This window comes from Natrix helvetica, assembly GCF_964273705.1.
Source record: "Natrix helvetica genome assembly, chromosome: 4".
NCBI lineage: Eukaryota > Metazoa > Chordata > Lepidosauria > Squamata > Natricidae > Natrix > Natrix helvetica.
The window spans coordinates 95272607-95296050 of record NC_138550.1 but is presented as its reverse complement, the minus strand read 5'-3'; the positions used below and the strand labels follow the sequence as shown (position 1 = coordinate 95296050).

The window sequence follows — 23444 nt, the reverse complement described above, 5'->3', positions numbered from 1 at the left end:
CTACATTGTAACATTGGTATCATGCAACAGTAACATCTTTACATTATCAAACCCAAAGAATTATAAACAAAATTTCAAGCAAAGATGGAAATAAACATTCTATTTTATCTTGAAAAAGTCTTTGAATTTAAGTTTCTTCAATTTTAGATATTTTACCTGCAATGATTTAAATTGTTCATTATTTGCCCATTTAATACTTTTTCTAAAACTAGAAATGTATTCCTATGAAATTCCAAATAGATATTAGAAAATAATGCATAGATCACATGACTAACAGAGCACTCTTGGCAAGCAAAGAAATACAATGTAATGAAAAGCGATAGACAAAATTATGTATAACTGACAGAAGTGATAGCTAATAAAACAATACTACACCCAAAAAGGAAATGTTGAACAGAATAAACTTTCCTTTGTGAAATGTAGTTCTTACCCAATGAGTGAAGGAATCATCTTCACATTTCAGTATATATAATATATTAAAAGTATTGGTTCATTTTCAGACTTTTTGCTTTATTGTCATACATTTGTCCTCCTAATTCTATGCACTGCCAGATGTAAAACTGTGGAATGCTATGCTGTTCTTGTATCTTTCAGACTGAATACAAAGATAAATGAATGTAAATATCTTTTGCTTAGGAAATGTGATATAACTGTGGTAAAATTTAGTAGAATAGTTGGGATTACTTATGTATTTAATCACAGAAAATACACATCTGATTCATACTTATAGTGCAGAAGACTCAATCACCACAGTTGAATGAACAGATGCAGAAATATAATCAGCTGCATCCTTACTAATGGTAAATTACAGGTACTTTAGGAAACAATACATATTTTTTCTCTCTCAATTAATGTATAGCTGTATAGAGGATATCGGATATTTTCACTGCTTTAGTGGCTTAGGTCATTGCAACCCTTATGATTTCTTCAGTCCATTAGAATTCGTAGATTCCTTTTGTAGTCTTGAGACTTACCTGACAAGGCATTCTGTGCTTCAAAAAAAGTGCTGAGACCTCCTTTGACATATTGCAGATTGCCCTCGTTTTTCTTATTGGCTTGTTTCCTCAGATTTATCACTGCCATTTTAAGCTGATCAAAACTAAAATCAAAAGAGAAAAAGACAGACGGCATTCAGACAATAAAGATGAAATGATAGGTCATATTTATCTTAATAAAATATCAAGCCCAACAATTTTCTATTTAGAGAAAATATAGAACGACTTGCTGTAATCCACCAATCCAGTGGAGGCTTTTTATACAAAGAATATCTCAATGTTTGGTAACTCATGAAAACTCCACCTTCAGGAAGAAAAGGAATACATGGAAATAATTTAGGAAAGGTAGAAAAAGCAGAATATTGTTGGTCTCCATGCCAACAAAAGCTTTATATAGTATCTACTAAATAGCATGAAACAAGAGTTATTGTATTGGTCATTAAAATGTTTTTTTTACTCTATGTGTTTCTGCCTGAGAGAGACTGTGTGTGGCATATGTGTGAGAGAGAGAGAAAGAAAGAGAGAGAAATGGAGAATTTCTCTCCCTAAAATAGGAAGATGACAAATAGACAAATTAACAAAATCGCCTACAACTGAACGATATAGCAGATTGAAATGTCATTCATACAAATCTGTCATCTCCTTGTTGCTGTTACTGGTTTAAAACAATAATTGGATCTTTGCCTTTTCATTTTTCGCTTTTCTATCCTTGTACTTTTGTTTATTCTTGTCATAATGACAAATGTATTTAGTTCAGCAAACATGCCGAGAGAAGGGATATTCAATTTAAATGAGTAAATATATAACAATGAACTCCAACTATGAATTATGGCTACTGTCTAGATGACTGAATTCCAGGAGAAAAAAAAAGTTTTTTGTTTCAAATATGGGAAATTATGGAATAATGGATGTTACAATGGAATTGTGAAATAGGAAACACAATTTTTCACCTAAGTAAGCAGTAAAACACTGAAGGGCCATTTAAAAGTGTGCTAATATCAAGGCATTGCCTATTGTAAAAATGTCTATTTTTAAAAACCTACATTTTTTTTATTTTGTGTTTTATAATACATCCACACTGAAAAACAATTCTGAGGAGAGACATGAACCCAGATTAAATTAGAAAAATGTAGTTTCCACTTAAAGTAATGCAACTAAATTCATGCAGATTGTAAGTCTCATCCGTTTCAGAGGGACTGACTTGCAGCTACATCACCCACAATTCTTTGCCAAAATGTATTGCTGACGTTTCTTAAAACATGAAAAAGAAATATTAACACAAAATTCACACTAACCTTGCTGTTGAATGGTTCTCTATTAAATACCAAGCAGCAGAAAAGTTTTCACTTGTAAAATCAACACTCTTCCCAGGAAACAGTGTCTCCAATTCTTTCTGTGGAATCTTTCCTCTAGACAAGTCAATAAGAAACAAAGACTAAATGATGGATCTGAAGATAAGTCATTAAATAGGGAAAGACTCTATCATCTATCTATCATCTATCTATCTATCTATCTATCTATCTATCTATCTATCTATCTATCTATCTATCTATCTATCATCTATCTATCTATCTATCTATCTATCTATCTATCTATCTATCATCATCTATCTATCTTAAAATTAAAATATCAAAATATTAAGGCTGCATTCTCATACACAGATCAATATACACAAATATCACTGGATTTAAGTACACCCTACATAAGGATTGGAAAAACAGCTGATTTGGGGGGAATTGAATTTTTAAAGGACATTAAAGAGGCATAATGTATGGTATACATCTCTGTAAACTTAAGGCACCAATTTGACAGACAAGCAAAAAAAAAGTCCCACTTGGAGAAGTTTGAGGGCTATGAACAGAAGGACTGGTTCTATCTGAGGCCCATGGATTGGCCATTTGTGTCATAAATTAACATAGTAATAAATTATTTTTATGTCTATTTTAAAATGCAAAAAAAAGTTCCTGGCCTGGCAGGAGGAGGTGCCAAAACCAAAAAGAAATTTTTGTGATTACAGAGAAATTATTTTGTGTTTTTATGCAAAAGGTAGACATTCAGATATAGTTTAATGGTTAAAACCATTAAGAAGTGGTGATATGTATTCTGTCTAATAAATATCACTTAAGAATTTAGCTGGTGTATTTTGCACCAAATGAAAATTTTCAGTGTATTGTAAAGCAGTCCCACTTATAAAGCACTGCTATAATCAAATCTGCATGTCATTCAGACAGCTTTACAGCTCCTTCTCAAGAAATTGCACATCTATATTACAGATTATTTTACTTATTACTTATATATCTATTTTTAACTCTAGATTTAGAAAATTCAGAACAATCTATTCATGCAACAATGCCTTTCTAGCACTGAGGGATATATGTCATTAGAAAAGCTGCACTATTATATATGACATATTTGGGTAAAAGAAAAAGAGCATACCGAATGATTCTCTTTCCATCCAGTTTTTATACATGTTCCTTAAAGTATTGTTGAGTAATGGAAAGTATTCTAATCACCTGCCCTTCAATGGCTTTGCATGTAAATGCTATCAGGGTGAGTGATGATAGATCATGTAGAAGAGATCAGTGTGCTATATCACTTTGTTTTCCTGTGTGTATTTGTGTGTGTGTGTATCTGTGTATGTATTCCTCTTTCAAAAATAATAATAATGATCTTGTGAAAGGGAATGCAGTAAAGAAGTGAGATATTTCTGAATCATAGCTCTCATAATCTTTGTTTATGAAATATGAATTTAATTCATCTCTTACGTTCTACTGCATTATAGCAATGGAAAAAAAATGGAAGGCAAAACTTGTTTTAGAACAACTTAATTTCCCACTCACTTTCAAATATCTACATTGATGATTAAGTCAATTATATTTGCTTGTCATTGTTTTGGAATATAGACCTAAGATGCAATACATGCATTTCTGATATAATGTATATCTTTTCAAACTGGGAATAAAACATATGCGTTTTAGGGAGAAAATTGGTCAAGGAAAAACTTACTGAATTAAAACTGTGAGATACTAGATCCAGTATCCATACTAACAGGAGGCAAGGGGAGCATAATAACAAATGTTATTCTTTGAGGTAGTCCCGGCAAGAAGCACAACTATGCGTACTCTACTGATATTTATTGTATGGCTACATTAACAGAATTGTATAAACTGAAAGTATTTCTCCCGTCCTGTCCTTTTACTCTTCAGGCAACTAGGGAGTGTCCCTTCTGAAATGCTGCCCATCTTCTCCTCCCCTGAAATATCTTTTAGATAATGATTATCCGGTCTGAGGTGCTTCCTCTTGTCTCCCAAGTCCATTCACACATCAAATTACAGTACATGTAACTTTGTTATTTACTGTTTTACCCAACAGGTGAACCAAACCTGTAAGCGACACCCCAGATAATACTGAGGTTAATATCACAAATGCAAATGAATATAGCTCAGAAGCTCTTGACAAATAAGAAGAAACATTACATAGCTGGAAGTAATATTTGAGTTACAGGTCATCCTCGATTTACAGCAGTTTGTTTAGTGACCATTCAAAGTGACAAAGGCACTGAAAAAAGTGACCTATGACTGTTTTTCAGACTTAAGTCTGTTGCAGGATCCTCATGAACACATGATTAAAATTCAGATGCTTGGCAACTGACCCATACTTATGAAAGCAGCAGTGTCCCGGGATCATTTGCAACCTTCTGACAAGCAAAGTCAATGGGGAAGACAGATTCACTTAACAACCATGCTATATGAACTTGACAATTGCAGTGATTTACAGTACTTAACAACTGTGGCAAGGAAGATCGAAAAATGGGGCAGAACTCACTTAACAACTTGCTTTGCGACAGACATTTTGGGCTCAATTGTGGTTGTAGGTCGAGGACTACATTTACTCTAAGAAATAAGCCTATGGAGGAAAAAGCATGGAAGATGCACAACTCCTTTCCTCTTATCAAGGGCATGACAGCTCATTTTAATGGGCAAAAAAAATTGATCTCAGTGGAATGAGCACGGTATATGGCATGTTGTATTTAACCCACAATTTTCACAAGATGGGAAAAAAGGTAATCCTTTTCCATTAAGTGACAATTCTACACATTTGCTTAATATTTAGGATGCACACTTCTCATGGTTCTCCAAGTAACAGATATTTATATCCTTCTAGGTATTGGAACAAGATCAATGCTTCTGCTGATTGAGAAGTATGAAACATACCTGCAAATCTGAGGATGGATAATATTCATTTTTATTCCACCATTTCATTCAGCACAAATAATGAAGAACATTACTGATAAAACTATTATAGAATAGTGAAGTGAATAATGCATGTGAGAAATAACTGTTTAGGAAATATGCAGATTATTTTCTTTTTCACAAAGGTATATATGCTAAGCACTCTACCTAATGCTGCCTCCAACCGTTACAAAATTATTTAAAAGTACTTTAAAAGCAATAATGTTTGGTTTAATTTTTTTTAAAAAAATGGGATAAAATACAAAACATGAAATCAAATCCTTCTCAAAGGCATTAAAAGTAAACCTTTTAGATATGCAAAATATACTGCTAAAAAGATTGAATCTGTGCCAAACGGTACTGTATCTTCAGTGTAGAAGAATGTAGAATGTGAAATAAATTTAACTTCATGGGATAATTTAAATTAAACAAGAAAGATGTATCCTAAAATTATATTTTAAAAACTCTTTAATTATATGTAAGGAGGAAAGTGTAAGTAAGGAAAATTACCGTACTCAGCCCAGTATTGTGAACTTGCATACTGTTCCAAGGACATACATTTAAAAAAAATGAAACCTCAGTTTTAAAAGATGTTGAATTCTATGTCATAATACACTATATCTGTGCAATTGGAAATTAATAATGATCACAAAAGGATCATCTTGAAGATTGATTCTTGAAGAGAATCAAAACTATAAACAGAAGTTCCACAGTATAACCAGAAGTACAATCTAGTAACTACTTTGATAATAAAATTTTTTAGCCTCCCTAAAGATTGGATGGCAATATGATGAACTCTATTCAGCAGTGTCTTATATTTTCAATAAATCTCATTGCCACATCAATTTCCACATACCTGCTTACTGACTCAAGCACTATACCAGGAGAAAAACAAGACTAGGGTAAGTAAGACATAATCTTATTTTTCGCTCTATAAGACGCTCCGGAATATAAGACGCACCCAATTTTAAAGGAGGAAAATCTAGAAAAAAAAGATTCTGAACCAAATACTGTAGTAAAATATTTTATATCAACTGTATAAAGTTAACAGCAGTTTAAGAACAATTTTATGTCAACTATGTAACATATTAAGAACTATCTTTACTCTCATTAACAGTCAGTAAAGTCAGTAAACAGTGAAAGTAACAAAAATAAGGCTGTAATGTTTTTATTCGAACCCCAAGAATTCCTCTTCTTCGCTGCTATCAGAAATGAGGAAGGACAGATCCACGCAGTCATTGTCATCACTTTCTTCCTCACTGGTGTCAAATAAGACATCGTCTTCTATTCCATCCAAGGCATTACTAATGCCACACTTCTTGAAGGATTTTACAACAATGTCCTCCTTCACGGAGTCCCATGACCTTTTAACCCATTCACACACTTGTGTGCTAGTGGGCCTCTTCATCCACCCAGTAGACGTCAGATCATGGTTCCCAGCTGCCATCCACGTGTTCCACTCCTCTCGCATCAGAACTTTGAATGGTTTGTTAATGGAAACATTAAACATTCGGCGTATAAGACTCAGATTTTCACCCTCTTTTTTTGAGTAAAAAAGTGCGTCTTATAGGGCGAAAAATACGGTAATCTTATTTCAGTGGTAAGAAGAAATGAAATACTGGGAGACAAGTATCAAATGGTAACCAAAAGGAAACTATGTTGATAAATTCCATTCTAAAGCAAAATAAAAATGTCATGGCAAGGTAAATGTAATTCTAAATGTGTGTGTGTGTGTGTGTCTGTTACTACTCCACTGAAAATATATGAAAAGTCAAAGTCATATTTTTGTAAATTGCCACATAAAATACTTTGTAAAGAGCTTGCTCACATATTCATATAAATCATTAGATTTATCATCACATGATTTATCAACATTTTATATCAGACTGTCTGAATTGTCTTCAATGAAAAAACACTACAGCAGAATTAATTATATCTGTGACAATTTTGCTTTTTTTATAGTTCATCCACAGAAACATCTACTGAGAGTTTTGTTGCCATCAAGTAATGAATTTTCACAAATTAACTAGCTAAATATGACTTGCAACTATACAGGTTCTCCACTTAAAACATTCTAAAATATAATAAAAATGAAAATATTATATTTCAGGTAATATTGGGATATATAAGCAATTTGTTTTAAGGATTATGTCATATATGATGTTCTTAGTTTAATAAATATTAAGTTGTTAAGAAAGAAAGTTTTATGTATGACTACACCTTCCATAATCACATTGCCTAAACCAAGCAATGGGACAAAATCAATATTGGCTTATATAATTGGTGATATTAATCGGATGTGTATTTTGCTAGAATAAGATCTCCTTGGAAGGAGTCAGATTTGTGGATGGTCCTAGATCCTTATTTATATTAGCGTACAGCATACAATGTCAAGGAAATCTACAAATGCTAGACACAATGCAATCCTGGTAGCCTAGATTACTAGTGCATTTTGTTTGTCACTTGCACACCTATCCTTGGTGCACCGAGGGGGAGAAACTAGCTGTATACCAGCTAACTAGAAGCACTTGGGTTGTTGGGTCTTTCTGGGCTCCTCTGCTGGGCCTACCTCACCTCATGTCATGTTGCCTTGCATCGGCCAGGTCCAGTGCTGGCTTCCCCCCTCTTGCACACACAAATGCACCTAGATTTTCCCCACCAAATAGTCCCCATTTATCTACTCGCAATACACTTTCAAAATGCTGGGTGTGCAGGAGTCAGGGAACAAGCAACAGGAGCTCATTCTGTTTCGTGGAGAGGCTCAAACCACTAAAGTATAGACTATTTCTGGCCGGCAGTTCCAGCATCGTTAAACCACTATGCCACCACATCCTCTGGTCCTGGACCCCTTACTCCCCTGTATATTCAAGTAACAACTATGTTTACTAGTTTTAGCCAGTTACATGTTTTTTGAATCTGTTTTTTGAAGAAAAAAAGAGTAGCTTGGGTCATACGTGTCCTTAGACAGATCCTGCTCTATAATGTGATTACTACCACTTTATTTATATACTACCATAACTCTTGTTGTCATGATCTTTAACTGAGTGAAATGGTGTATCACAGGAGTTGTGACATCAGAAGTTACCTCAAATGGGCTTACTTACAGAATGCATTCAAAATTTGTGACCCATGATTCCCGAGAGAACGAAATTTGGGAAATTGATGTCTTGCTTCATTTTCAACATTCCATTACAGTTTCCCACCCATCTCTCTCTGTCTCCCACCAACACCCAGCAGCAGCTACTTACCTGTGAGAAGGAAAAGGAAGTTTTCTGCTCCCTGCCAGATTCCCAGAAGGAAACTCTGGGGAAATCAGCAGGAAGTCAGAAGTCTCTCTTGCTCCCATTGCTTTTTGGGGGGAGGGAGGGCTAACTTTAGTTATTCTGTTTCTCTGCTTAGGTGAGGAAATATTTCTGAAATGATCCAATGGGGCACAGGTTGTCTAATCCATCATAAAGGGATACTTTTGAAAAAAAATATGAAATATAAATCAGAACCATGACATTCGAGGGTTGGAATATTTCACTCATTAATTATAGTGGCTACCTGCTTCCTATTTAATTTAAATGATCTTGTTACTCCTTAAAGTGTTAAATCACATAATTCTTGTAAACCTCAAGAACTGCCCCCATTTTTAAAGGTTCAATCCAGATGTGTACAATTCTATTTCATTTTCTTCACAGTAAATTTTCAGTACAGATTCCTGACAACTATCTGGAAAAAGTGCTTGGAGTTTTCTTGGCAAGATTTTGGAGTGATTTGCCATTGCCTGCTTTCCAGGGCTGAGAGAGTGTGACCGGCCAAAGTCACCCAGCTGGTTTTGTGCCTAAGGTGGGACATGAATTCTGTTGTCTCAGTTTCTAGCTCAGTGCCTTTTAAAAAATGAGCAAGTTCAGACATAATCTAAGTTGAGCCTATGTTGTATAGCACTAGATAAACCAATTTTATATCAGCTCCAGAAGGTTCATCCATTTTACCAGCCTCAATACAATACCAGCAGTCTAAACCAAATCCTGTATAAATAATGTTAACATTTTTTGACATTTTATAAGAAAATATTCAACACAAGCAAGCTTTTTTAAAGATATTAGATACTGGTATAAGCTTCCTTTGGAAGTTACTTATAGTTTTTGATAGCTTTACGTGCTTTCATTTAAAATGAAATATAAATGTAAAGTTCACAAATATAACTTTTAAGTAATTATTAATCAAGTAAAAGTAGTCATTCTTATGTACATGATTCTGTAAACTCTATTTAAAATTCAAAAATAAGCAGTTCTACTGGATACTGTCAGCAAAAACTAGCATGAACTAGATTCTAGAGGATTTTATAGGTCAAGAAGAGCCATTTTAAGTAAATAAAGTCTGAATGGCAACCACCATAAACAAACCAAGTTACCATACACATTCCCCCTGTCTGGTATCAGCCAGACTCCATGGAGCAAAAGTTGTACCAGCTGTATTCTGTTAGTCAAGCATGCAGGAGACCAACAGAAAGGATGCTAGGGCAGACTAAACAGGACAAACCCATAGGTGTTAACAGGGACTTTCCCCAGTGCTAGGACAGAAGACAAGGATGTTTTCTGGAAACAGCCTAAAAGTAACTAATAGAAAATCTGGACTAAGCTTAAGTAAAACACTGATATAACACATCACTTCCATGCATCCAAGTAAAACTTACAGAAAAATGACTGGGTATCTTAAATAGTTAATAAATATTTGCATTGTTTATACACCAGGAAAATCCCAGTGGTTTTCATTTCATTGGAATTTCTCCTATTGAAATCAATATTATTAAACAATAATATTTGGTCTTATGTAGGCAAATATTATGCTCTTGTGACTGTATTTTGATTCTAAAACTGTAACAATCAACTGAAATTTGCACCAACTCAGCTGAACTTGCAAGAATAACCTGTGTGTATGTGCACATGCGTGCATAAGTTTAAAAAAAAGTTTTTAATAGTCAACTTTTGTCATTACAAAAAGGATTCTACTATTCCATTAGGTGGCAGTGCACGATCAGTAAATTAGGCCTTGAAGAAACTAAGTTAGCCATAAAATACAAACTTCCACTGTAATTACATTTCCCTCATAGTTATTGCTATGAAAGTAACGTAATCCCAAAGAATTCACTAGCTATTTCTAGCCAGATGAAGCACATTTATGCTTGTTCCTTACCTCTGGGTTTTAAGGAATTAAACACCCAGTGGTGTTTTAATTGCTGGCTTTATGGAATGTGTTAGGGAAATTGTGGGAGAGATCCAGTTAGGTCTAGTGATTAAGGTACAAGGTTGGAAAGTGGGAGACCATGAGTTCTTGTTCCACCTTAGGCATGAAAGCCAGCTAGGTGACTTTGGGCCAGTTACTCTCTCTCAGCCCAACTCACCAAAAGGGTTGTTGTTGTGGGGAAAATAGGAGGAGGAATGTGTTGAATACCTTGACACCTTGGGGGGGGGGGGAAGAGAGGGAGGGGGGAGGTAGGTGTCTGTGTGTGTGTTTGGCCTGAAATGAACATTACGGTGGTCTCTGACATGAGGAAACAGAGTGAGGGGCTACAATCTCAATGTGACTGAAAAGAAGAGTAGACTGGCATCTAGCCTTTCTTTTATACTGCAAAGGTGAATCCTACATATTAAAGGTCCTGCTTTTTAAAGCTAAACACATTCCTAGAAAAATGTATTTTACTGAGGATTTAATTCTGGGTGAAAGAGTCTTATCTTCCGAGAGTTCAATGTTCCTGCTGAGGCTCCCCATTAGTTCAGATGTTTACGGCTGCCATGATAGCTATTGGCATGTTCCAATCGGTATGTGCCGCTATTCAAGCAGCAGGGCAAATACTGGACTTTTTGATGAAATGCTGGTGATCTTAAGTTTTCCGCAACTCATGTTGTCATGAACAAATCACTCCCTGGTAATTTTTACATTAGCAGTTGCTATGATATTTCCAGGAGTTGAAGACTAGTTAAAATGACCCAATCAGGGTACTGACGGAATGGCTGAAAGCACTTGGGGAATTTCCCACCTCATATGTCAGGAAATTATTGAAACCTGTGGCTGACCTGTGGAATGCAGACAGAGCACGTTCTTATTAGGCACCTCTTCCCTCTGGCACAAGTCACCTGGCTCCTTGGTTTACCAAGGAACTGAGACCAATAAAACATCCAGAGAAACGATTAGAGCACAAATGCACTAATGAGAAATCAGAGCCACAATGGAATAGGACCCACTTTCAGGCTCATGCAAAATCCTTCTCTATGACGGTGCAGCAAGGAAGGGTTACTCCATTTTATCTGTATAAGTCAGGTCAATTATGCTTATTTATTCTGTACATCATCTCCATTCATAAATTGCAGAAAGGGAGCTAGAACAATTGGTGCAATGTGAAAAACATTCACTGGTTGTTGTTTTTTTGCAGATAACCTGCGTCAGTTTTGCTTTCTTTGGAGTTCCAGAACTTAGGTAACCTCAGCAATCGCTTGTCAGATCCATGTGGCTGTTGCTCACCTTTAGATTTTGAGGATTTTGACAGGGTCCATGTTGACTAGCTTGTTCAATGCTTGCCTTTCCTATCTTATTAAACTGGACAGGTTAGAACCGATTCAGGGATATCTACAAGAGCTGCGTGCCACAGGTCAAAATGGCAGGCAAAATTAGGCAATTGATGTCCTGCTCTTATGTGTATGAGATGCATATTTAAAAAGTCTGGGGCTCTGGTTACTTGACCAGAGCTTGATTTCTCTGCATTGTTTAGAATAAAGGGAAGTGGTTAACCATTCCTTGAAAGAGAGATGTATCTTTGCATTTTAAAACCTTTACTGACAAAACTTTCTCTTTGCCCATGCATTTTCTAACTATAGGCCAATCTCAAATATTACATTCATCAACAAGGTGATGAGAAAATTGTAACATTATAGCCTGTGGCGCATTAGAATAAAAGGTTTTTGATGGAACCATTCCAATCCTGGTTTCTTTGGGGATAGGATTTTCTTGATGGCTTGGTAAATGATCTACACTGGAAACTAGGTAAGAGGGGTATATAGCCCTGCCAGTTCTTTTGGCTCTCTCATTAATGACCTTTCATATTTATTTATTAGTTAAATTTGTTTGCCACTTGTCATGCCGGGGGCTATTCTAACCATTAACCATAGCGTGTAGACTGTCCTGCAAGCCTAACCTTGGTGGCACTGTTGCGACAGGTCCTATTTTTTCCTATCAAATATGCTCAGAAAGTGGTGTTGGGGAATTACTGATTGACTATTTGGCCATTGACCTATGGTGTTACAAAAATATTTTGATTGCTTTTTAACATTATTTAACAGGCACAAATTTGCTAGGGGCAGGGGGAGAGGGTTCCTTGGGTACTTTGAAATGGGATAACACCAATATATTGATGATATCTAGCTTTACTCCTTCTCTCTTCTGCTTGAAACAGTTAGCATTCTTGAACATTACTGAATTTTGATAATGTGAGGAAACAGTTGAAGTTAAATCTAGACAACGTAGAGGCACTGTTGGTAGGGACGAAAATGAGATTGCAGATTGACAGTAGAGGCCTTTTTGAAGATGCTTCTACTTGCAGAAATAGTCTTTTCTTTGGTGGCTCTGAGGCTATGTAGTAACTTTATTATTGTAGCAAAGAACCTTTGCAGATAATGCTAAAGCACATTAGTTTTAATCATAATCAGGTTTTTCTTAGACTGATTCTTACCTAACCAAGTATAAAATCTAAGTCAATTTTTTTCCTTAGGAAGAAGCTTTGTGGGAGGTTATTGAAGAATAGATAAACTTGCCTTCAATTATGTTTTATTTATCTTAGAATTAAAATTTAATTTTGGGTATTTCCCTTCCCTGTAGCAACTGCAGTCTCAAATGAAGTTCCTTCAAAGACTCCAACAGCCCATACCTCGCTGTTTTGATGTTCACTCCCAACAGGATTGAAGTCTCCTGCTCCTCCTCCTTTCTGCCTTTCTGGATTTGTTCTCTCTTCCACCTTTGTTCTTTTTTATGTTTCCTTCTTTTAATATTTTTAATATTTTATAAACTTCTCAGAATTTCTGGGAATCAGGCAACATACGTATTTAATAAACAAATTAAAACAGCCCTAAATTATTCAGAAAGTTTACTTTTCCCTTCCCTTCTGGAATATCCAAAAGTTTGATATTTCAATAATATCTTGGTACAGAATATCAAGATATTATTTTTCTGTAAGTATTGTGCAAACATATTTTATATATCTTTCAAGATTTTTTCCCCTGTTTTCACTTGTTTGTAGGGCGTCCTATCTTATTTTCCACTGTGAATAATTTCAAGATGAAGATGCCAAGGTGAAGCTAATGTCTGTTTTTATATTCTGTCCTTTAATATATTTTTTCATATGCTTTTGAAAACAAATATTTATGTATTCCCTTTGAATGAGTTAAGCTTTCAAATACATGCATTCATAGATTACACTCACATAATCTGAATTTTTGTAGAATATGCACCAATTTTCATAAATAACATTGAAATAACTAAAGATCAAAATCCTCTTCCCAAAATATTAATGAATGTAGTTATACATATCTGTAGCAATATAAGGAAAAGAAGCTTATGTAAGGGGCCAAGCATTTGATCCTTCAGTTGCAATGTGAAGCTATACAGAGCAGCAGACATATCACCTGGGTCTGATTATAAATCTCAGCTACACTCACAATCTTTTTATTTGAGTAGGTCACAGTAAGAATTCCTGACAAGCAACAGAGCCTGGCAAGCAACAGTCAAATGACTGTAAAGGTCCATTCCATATATCCAGATTTCATTCAGTACTTTAAATATACAAAGAATAAAAATAAAAAATCTCGCAACTGACCATTCAAAAGCAACTGTTTATTTTGTGTGTCCTCTCACATCTTTAAAGGGCTTCCACCAAATAATTGACCACTGAATACATTTTCGGCTATAAAATATTCAACTTAATAATAAAATACTTGAAACCAGGGAGAAATCGCCCACAATGCATACAGTTCAGCTTTTGTTTCAAAAATATTCACTGCATAAACCAACCAAGGATGAAACACCCTGATAAAAATAAGATCATCACATTTTTGGTTTCTTAAGGCCATAAAATAAATTTTGCTACTGAAGGGCTAAAGTAAAGAGCTCCCCCCACCAAAATAGTTTACAGAGGATCATAATCCTTTGTGAAAAACATTCAGAATACAGAAAAGTTTGAATATTCCAGAATATGAACAAAAATTAAAAAGCCAATGAGGTTATTCTCTCTAACTTTATATTAAAACAGACCAATTTTTGGTCTGTGGATGCAGATCATTTCATTTCTTCCTATTATAATTGTAACCTCATAGACAAGGCAACAATCCCATTATTATGCTAACAAACACAACAGTAAGAAAACATAGTGTTTTCATTTAAAATTAATTTTGTTCTTTATCTATGCTAAATATAAAATTATTTCCCAGAATAAACTGTAAAATAGCCAAGGGTGTTTAGGTTGCAATGCTATTGTGCTTGCAAAAAAAGATGTGAAACTTTTTTTAGTTGAATCCTGAATAATCTATAATCCATGGAGATTAGTAGAAAAGTGTTAAAGTATCAAAGGTTTAACAATAATCTTTTTTAATGGGAAGGCATTTCTAATCCATCAATCATAATTAAAGGAACTTGTAAAAACACAGATGAGCCACATACTGGAAATAGTGAAAGTTGCTATAGTTGGGATTTACATTTATTCCAACGGACAGTAAAAATACAATTAAGTCAATAATATTATTGGATATAGTAATTTATTTTATAAGGAACAATAGTAGCAGCAAATATACAGCATTTATATCATAATTTAGTTCTCTTTTAGGAATATTTTAATAGTGTAGCCTATGTTACTTTTTAAGTGCAGCATATATGACAAGACCTGTTATACTTTGGCTAGCTCACAAGCCTCAGTGGTTTATTATTCCTATCTGTACTATGAAAGCAGGTCTTAACAAAACAACAAATCAGTACTAATTTATCAAAATGTCACTACTGAAACTTTGTCCTAATGTTTATAGGAATTTAACATGACCACTACCAAGAACAATAGCATTTATGGTTAGGAAAACCATTAAGGTTTCAATGAAACTAAAGTACATAATGGCTAGAAATATGTTTCATCGCTAGAAATGCATACTGATTGAAATGTAAAGCTAAAATATAAATTAACTAACATATTCTGCTATACAATATAATCTATTAAAAGTACAAGGCAAAGATTGGAGTATTGGCTGTTAAGCAAGGTTTTCACTTACAGAGCTGTTATACTAAGGCAAAACTCCTACCCATATTCCAATTTTTATGGTATTTTAGTAACTCATTAGTCTTATTTTGGGTCTATTCTGCATATTATGCAAAACAAAACCAAGATCTGATACTGAAGCCTAATTCAGATGTTATAAACTTAGGCCAATAAAGTGACCTGGAATTAACCTTTAAAAATGCAATGACCTTCTTTAATTCTAACTCAATATACTCAGAATCAATGCTGGTATCTTGGTGTCTGAAATCATATATTTTAATCACTTTCAGATTTGGAAAACCTGAAAATTAAAGGTAGTTATACTTTATAAACCAGGATACGAAATCAAAATCTGATTATGGCCTGGGACATGCTGCCAATAAACTACAGCCTAAGATCATTCACTCTCCACTGAATTAGACTTGCAACTAGATGTCAAACAAATTTACCAGAATATATATTTCCAAATAGTTTGCCATCTTCATCTTTTACCAAATGGGAAATTGAAATGTTTTTCATGATTAAACCAAATTCCCTATCTATATTACTTTCCTCAAATCCCAGATTCTAAAATTTGTGGAATTCACGCAGGTAAAATTCCTAGGAATATGCATAAGTGTTGAGTACTCACTTGTTTATCTCAATACCAAGAGGATTAGCAGGCCGTAAAGACAAAGGGGGCATCCCTTTGTTTCTGTCTGTGCGCATGTCATAGTAGTTGATTTCATCCACCCAGACAGCAGACTGATCTAGGATACCTAGATAAAACAAGCACACATTGGCATAACAATAAACTTTGCCCAGTCTCGTGAGGTTCTGAATTGCTGAAATATATATATTTTTAAATGACTTGAATCTAAAATATATTTCTATATATAATGGCTTGGGGAAAAAGAGGAAGAACCTAATCTGGATGCAATCTTATAGAGTTGTTAATGGATTTTATTTTTAAAAATAGTTCTTTCACATTCATTGTACTTATTTTATTTTTGTTCCAAAGGTGCTTTTTCAAAAGGCAACTGGACTTTTGCCAAGTCCAGCTGTCTTTTGGAAAAGCACTTTTGGGGCCACCATGACTTGGATGACTGACAATCTCCACAGATATTTAATTGGGGGGAGGGGGGGGGGTTGCCACTATAACGCAAATGTAAAAGGAAAAAAGTTAACTCACAGGTACAAAAGCTGCATGTTTTCTCCTTTTCCCACTGTTCAATATCACAAATTGAAACAAATAGTACAAGATAGGATAACAAATAGGATATAGGAGTAAACATATAATTAAGTTGTGTTATCATAGCATTGTTATTTGGAACTCTCATCAATTTATCAAAATTGATTGTTCATAAATATGGGGATTATGATATTAGCCTGAGACCAGGCAGACCCCCAATCTCCTGGCTTCTCAAAGATACCTTAATGAAATCATGATCAATAACTAAGAAAAACTTTATATTGAATATAAGCCTTTTTCTCAGAGAAAGGTTCAAACTATGTGGTAAAGTAATATTTTACACAATCTTGAGTTTAATTCCAATATATTCATTCAGGGAACTTCAAAAAGGAAACCTGCAAAGGCTTATTCCCCCAAATTGCTTATTTAATATCCTATGATTATCACTAAGTGTTGTATCTTATGATTTATGCTAAATGTATTTTATGATGACTATGATAATGATTTATCACTTACAACTTTTATGTACATTGAAAGCTTATGCACCAATAACAAATTACTTGCATGCCCAATCACACTTGGCCAATAAGGAATTCTATTCTATTTAATGTTTATTGAATTAACCACACATCCAGATCTCATCAATAGTTAATTTTTAAAAGCTTAATATATTAAGTGTTAGAAAAATTATATACAAGTATGGATATATTTATATAGATATACACACCTATTTTTTCAGGCTTCAGAAGTTTAAAAGAAACGGTAGAAGTCCCGTTCCCTCCTGACTTTGTAGTTACGATAATGTCCCCTTTGTCATTCTTAGCTTGACCTACTCGACACACAATTTTGCTGGCAGACATCCATTCAGCAGTGAGAAGGCAACTGTGTCCACAGATTGTCAAGCCTTGGTTAATGAAGATTCAGAGAAAACAGAAAAGCAAAATTTGTTTATGAGAATTTTAAAAATGTCATTATCTCCAATATATCTGAAATGCTTTTATTTACAAATGAGACTCATATTATGTTTATAGATACACTTTAAACATACAATTTAAATGAAACTTAAGGGATTTTACAAATAAAAACTAGATATGTTCAGCTTTACTCACCACCTAAAAATGAAATTAAAGACACAATATAAACACTTAAAAAGTCAAAAGTGCCTTCTTGCCATAATTGTGAAACAAATCACTGCAATTGCTAAGTGAATCATGTAGTTGTTAAGCAAACCTGGTTTCCTGCATTGACTCTGCTTGTCAGAAGCCAATTTAGAAGGTTAGAAATGATGATCACATGACCCTGGGACAGTGTACCTGTTATAAATATATTCCAGTTGCCAAGCACCTGAATTTTGATCACATGACCACTGGGATGCTGTAATGTTTGAGAAAAATGGTAATGTCATTTTTGTCAGTATCATTGTAACTTTGAACATCACTAAATGTATAGTTTAGAGTTAAGTAGAGGACTACCAGCAATGGCAGGTAGTTTGATCTGTGCAAAGTCTAATTCCAAAACAATCAACAGATCAGACTGTTTCTCCTTTATAAAAAACCTAAAAACCACTCCTTCCCTTCACACGGAGAGCACCCAAGAACTTTCCCTCCCTAACTTGCCTATATATAAAAGGTTCCACAGTTAAAAGTATCTGCTGGGGTTTTTTATGTTGTTAACTCTCTTCTTAACATTACTTATTAGAATTCAGAGATTTTGTTTTGGGATTAAGAGATTCTAAGCCAGGATGCTAGCAGATATCTGATGTTGGATATACAACATGTACATAAATCTGAAAGAACACATTCCATCTTTATGTCAGTAGTTGGAAGAAGAGGATTGCAGAAAGCTTGAGGAAAAATCAGTTCATGGGTAACACTTTTAAAGTGAATCCATTGCTCTGTTTCTCTGCTGGGCTCCATTCTGTTTGTGGAAGCAAATCAGGCAGCAAAAGGAAGTTTAACCGCTGCCCCGTTTGATCTGGGAAATTTGAAAAAAAGAGAAATTGTTTTCTTAAACTTTCTCTGCATTGGGCAGTATGTAGCATTTAGCATGAATTTCGACTTCCATCTATCTTTCCAGCTGTTTAACGAAAAAGAGGGCAAAAAATGAAACAAAGAATGGGTTTTGAGATCCCTTTGTTACCTAAGGAAGAAAAAGTGTGCTGACTTTTGTATCTTTGGAATACCTAAAACTCAAAATCAGCATTAAGTTATTTTCTATACTTTTGAGGATTTTTAAACCTCTTTTCCTTTTTTTAATGAGTATTATACACACACACACACGCCATGCAGTCATGTGACATCAAGAACACATTACTAGGCAAGGGCACTTTTGCTACCATTACTGTCATAAACCAGAGTATGGCTGCTTATTTATCTACTATGATTAGCTTAGTTGCCATCAATGGCAACACTTCTTCAAATTCATAAGACAGAATTATTAAAAATGGTAATTGGTCCTCACTGATGAAGCAGTGTGGAATGAATTCTACTACTTTTACTTATTTATTATTTTGGCTGTAAGCTGCCCTCTTACCTGGCAACTCTAAGTGGTTTATAAAAGGTTAAAAATAATATCACAACAATAAAAGCCGTTTTGCCAGGAAAAAAGACATATGTAACATTCAGCCTAATCATCCATCACATTAGTCTGATGCCTGTGGAAAGAACTGCATTTTTATGCTTTCTTAAGGTCAGGGAGGTAGCTCTGAAGAAGGGATGGTGCTTCAAAGGTAGGTAAAGTGACAGAGAAAGCGCAAGATAATATCTTTTTATTGATGGGATCCGGATTACATCGACAATATCCAGAAATAGTCAGAAAAGGCTGGTTCTACAAATATGTAAGCCTCCATACATGGTTGTTATATACAGCTTTATAGATGACTATCAGCACCTTATATTGCACCTTGAAGCCCACTGGAGAACTTCATGAAGAATTGTAACATCGGTATGTGGTATTGAGACATGCCCATAACTACTGACTCTATTGTGTTCTGGATCAGTCATTACTTCGTAGTGATCTTCAAAGCCAATTTCATATGGGCATACTGTGATAATCCAAAAATAAGATGAGCAGCTGGGCCCTCCTGGTACACAAAACGAATCTCCACAAAAGCAAAAACTTACCTATCAGATCTGTTGGTCCTGTTCCCAGGTTTTCTCCTCGAATTGTGACCTTAGTCCATGCAATGCCTTCATTGGGAGAAATGCCCGTCACAAGAGGGGGTTTACGTGTATGAGACATAGTTGTCTTTCTTCTTTGATGAAAAGATGCAAGTACTGCACACACTAATTATCAAAAACATACAATACATAGTTATAAACCATCTTTATAATAAACATAAAATACTCAATTGATATAGTTTGTTAAATTGCAATTATTTATTTGTTGCATTTCTACCTTGTTGCAATCCGATAACTCTTGATGGATGAGACAGTTAAAAGGAAATTAAAATATCAATGGTACATGTAAAATTACAATTCAATCACTAAACCAGAAAACCCATAGGTATTATAAGATTAATAAAAAATTGATATTATAAAGATAAATAAATGCAATTTTTAACAAAAGCCCAAGCATAAGATTTTTATTTTAGATTATATTTGATGATACAGATGGTAGCAGTTCTCTATGAATTGGGGTTTTTTTTTCATGAAAGTTAACTTGATATGGATGCACTAATTCCTACAACATCAAGGGGATATTTTTTTAGCCACCCTCATTATATGAATTTAGATTTTTTTTTAAAAAAACTTTATTTTATGGTCTGTTCACTTCCAACTTGAGATATTGTACATTCAGAATAATAACCTGTGACCTCCAGATGTTGGCCTCCAACTCCCATGAGACCAAATTACAATTTGGGGATGACTGGAGTTGTAGTCCAAACAATATGCGAAAGATCACAAATTCTCCAGCGTTCCTATCTAGACTTATCAAGATTGCTGGTAGCTTCATTTCAACATAGACCCTAAACCATAAAGATGATCTGCAAAACAGCCTGGCACCATTAAAAAATGGATAGAGATTAGGTATAATGTTTAAAGCCCCTTCAGCTGTTTTCAGAGAAGATTGTTTTATGTCAAACCCTCTCCGACCTCAAGATCATCAAATCAAAGGGTGGAGTGCAGGGATGCTGCTCGAGTGCTTGTTGACAGGTTTAACTTGATTCCGTGAGATTTAAAACAGGATTTATGAAGACGATTCCTGCTTCTAAGATGACTAAGATGTCCAAGAGCTGGCAATAGACTTTGGAGGCGCCGAGCCAGCTAATCGTTTACTACTGTTATGTACAAACGCGTCCCCTGCTTCCTTTTAAAGGCAAAATAAGGCACCCTCCGAGTCGTTTAAGGCAAAATAAGGCTCAGTCGACGGCCACTCTCGCCTCGCTGACAAGCTCACCATTAAAAAAAGACAACGGCAACGCCACACAACAGCACCACACAATCCCAACCTCTCCCTTCACGCTACCCACTCCCTTCCCCCCGCATTCCCACCCCAAGCCGACCTACCGGTAAGCGAAGGAGGCAGCCTGACTCCCCCCCGCCCCCAGCGTTCGGAAGGGGCGGAGACTTCAGATTGGCCCAATCCGCCGAGCGGAGCAGCAAGGGCACGTGGCAGGAAGTAGCCAAAGACGGCGAATCCTCCGCGTAAACCTGAGAGCCCACGTGATGAGACGCAAGGGAAAGAGTTGTGGCTGGCTGAGACCGAGCTGTCACTCAGTCACTTCCAGCCAGTGACTTGGTAGAAGAGGGGCGGGAAGGTATGCGTACGTTCCCATTTCTCTAGCTAGTGGCGGAGAGGGCGGTAGAGCGAAAGGAAGAGGGAGGGAAAGGGAGGGGGGAGAAAAGGCGGGGCTTGCTTTTTTGAGGCGGGGCGGGTAATATCGTAGTATTTTATTTCAGAAAGCTGTACATTCGTTAATCATAATCCAGAAGGCCAACATGGGTGCTATTTTCCCCTTTATTACCATGTATAGAGTAAAAACACAAAAAGGGAATTTTCCGTGTCCCAAAGGTGCTTTTTCAAGAGGCAACTGGACTTTCTTGTTTTTCTTTGAAGACGTTTAAGTGCTCATCCAAGAAGCTTCTTCAGTTCTGTACAGCCAAAGGTCTAAGGAGATTCTCAAGTCATTGAGGTCATGGTTGTCTCAAGAGGCAACCGGATTTTCTTGCTTTTCTTTGAAGACCTTACACTTCTCATGCAAGAAGCTTCTTCAATATAGAGTAGAATAACAGAGATGGAAGGGATCTTGGAGGTCTTCTAGTCCAACCCGTTGCTTAACCCTACACCACTTCAGACAAATGGTTATCTAATCCCAGTGTTGGAGCATTCACAAAATCTGGAGGCAAGTTGTTCCCCTGTAATTGTTCTAACTGTCAGGAAATTTCTCCTAAATTGCTTCTCCCCTTGATTAGATTCCACTCAATTTCTTCAATTCGGAAACTTCCGATCCAAGAGCTTCAGTTCACAGCAGACAGCTATAAATCCTTCCATTCTCCACCATCCAGTCAGAGCTGAAGAAGCTTCTTGGATGAGAAGCAAAACATCTTCAAAGAAAAACCAGAAAGTCCAGTTGCCTCTTGAAAAAAGCACCTTTGGGAAAACCATGATCTGGATGACTGAGAATCTCTAGAAATTTTCCATGTTTTTTTTTAAAAATCACACATGATTACAGATTACCAGAGTTGGAAGGGATTTTGTAGGTCATCTAATCCAACCCCCGCCCAAGCAGGAGATCCTTCTTGAAAGCTTCCAATGATGAAGCTGCCACAACTTCTGAAGGAAAGCTGTTCCGTTGGTTGAACAATCCATTGATAGTTCTTACTGTCTCATTTCTTATTTCTAGGTTGAATCTCTCCTTGGTCAGTTTCCATCCATTATTTCTTGTCTGGCCTTCAGGTGCCCTGGAAAATAGGTTGCCTCCTCTCTCTGGCAGCTCCTCAAATATTGGAATCATGTCTCCCCTGCTTCTCTTCACTAGACTAGCCATGCCCAGTTCCTGGGCTTCCAAAAAACAGTCTGGAAAAAATGAGGGGGGGAAAAGTACATATTCATTTTGGCAGATTTTTTTTTAAACGTAGTGCTGTTATGTTGTACAGTCAAGGCTGCGTACATAATATTTCTCTTTGTAGTTGTGCTGTATGTCCAATACAATCCTATGAGGTACATTTGGCTGACGGAGGATGACTTGCTCAATCACCCAGTGATCTCTATGACTTAGGATAAATTGGAATTTGGATCTCTGGAGGATAATTTGTTTGTCATCATTTTGCATGCTGATGAAAGCAGTTAGTACTGAATTACCAGAAGAGCGGCCTCTAAACAATATTTAGCATTAAATGACCTTTTAGATTGTTAATTAATGGTGGTGACGGTGAAGTGCTGCTCATTCCTTCGTCTGCTTTTTCTGGTTTAGAAGAAGAGTTCAAGAAGAGTTCAAAAATCTCACGCAAGACATCCCCATTTGGTTTCCTTGGCTGCGCAGAATGATGAAGGATTTACACAGTAAAATAGAATTCAACTAAAATTAAATTACTCGGATATTTGACATTGAATTGATATTTTGAGTAGGAAAGTGGTACATTTTTGAAACATCTGCTGATTGAAAACTGCTTCAACAAAATGTGTGTTTAAAATTTTATTAGAAGACCTATGTTTAAGAAAAGAATGGAACTGCGGTATATTACAAGAAAACCTCTGTATATTTCTGACATCTATAAAGCAAGGAATGTTACTGAGAATAATAAAACACAGCAACACAACAAACTGGAGAC

The 23444-nt window shown here is 35.6% G+C and overlaps 1 protein-coding gene across 3 annotated transcripts in view; it reads right to left on the bottom strand.

Moving 5' to 3' along the window:
* The window catches only part of EXOC2 (exocyst complex component 2), an 89455-nt gene extending 68133 nt beyond the window's left edge, over window positions 1–21322 (bottom strand). For 2 of the 3 annotated variants that reach the window (XM_081952526.1, XM_081952528.1), the window contains exons 1-6: window positions 21180–21322; window positions 19794–19955; window positions 17399–17575; window positions 16132–16258; window positions 2291–2404; window positions 975–1099 (exon numbers count right to left, since the gene is read on the bottom strand). In XM_081952526.1, the coding sequence (XP_081808652.1) occupies window positions 975–1099; window positions 2291–2404; window positions 16132–16258; window positions 17399–17575; window positions 19794–19911 (661 nt within the window). In that variant the 5' untranslated portion in view covers window positions 19912–19955; window positions 21180–21322. Of the gene's footprint in view, window positions 1–974; window positions 1100–2290; window positions 2405–16131; window positions 16259–17398; window positions 17576–19793; window positions 19956–21069; window positions 21140–21179 lie in introns of those variants that run through there. The other variant, XM_081952527.1, reaches the window with a different exon arrangement.
* Between the last annotated feature and the right edge of the window lie 2122 nt (window positions 21323–23444).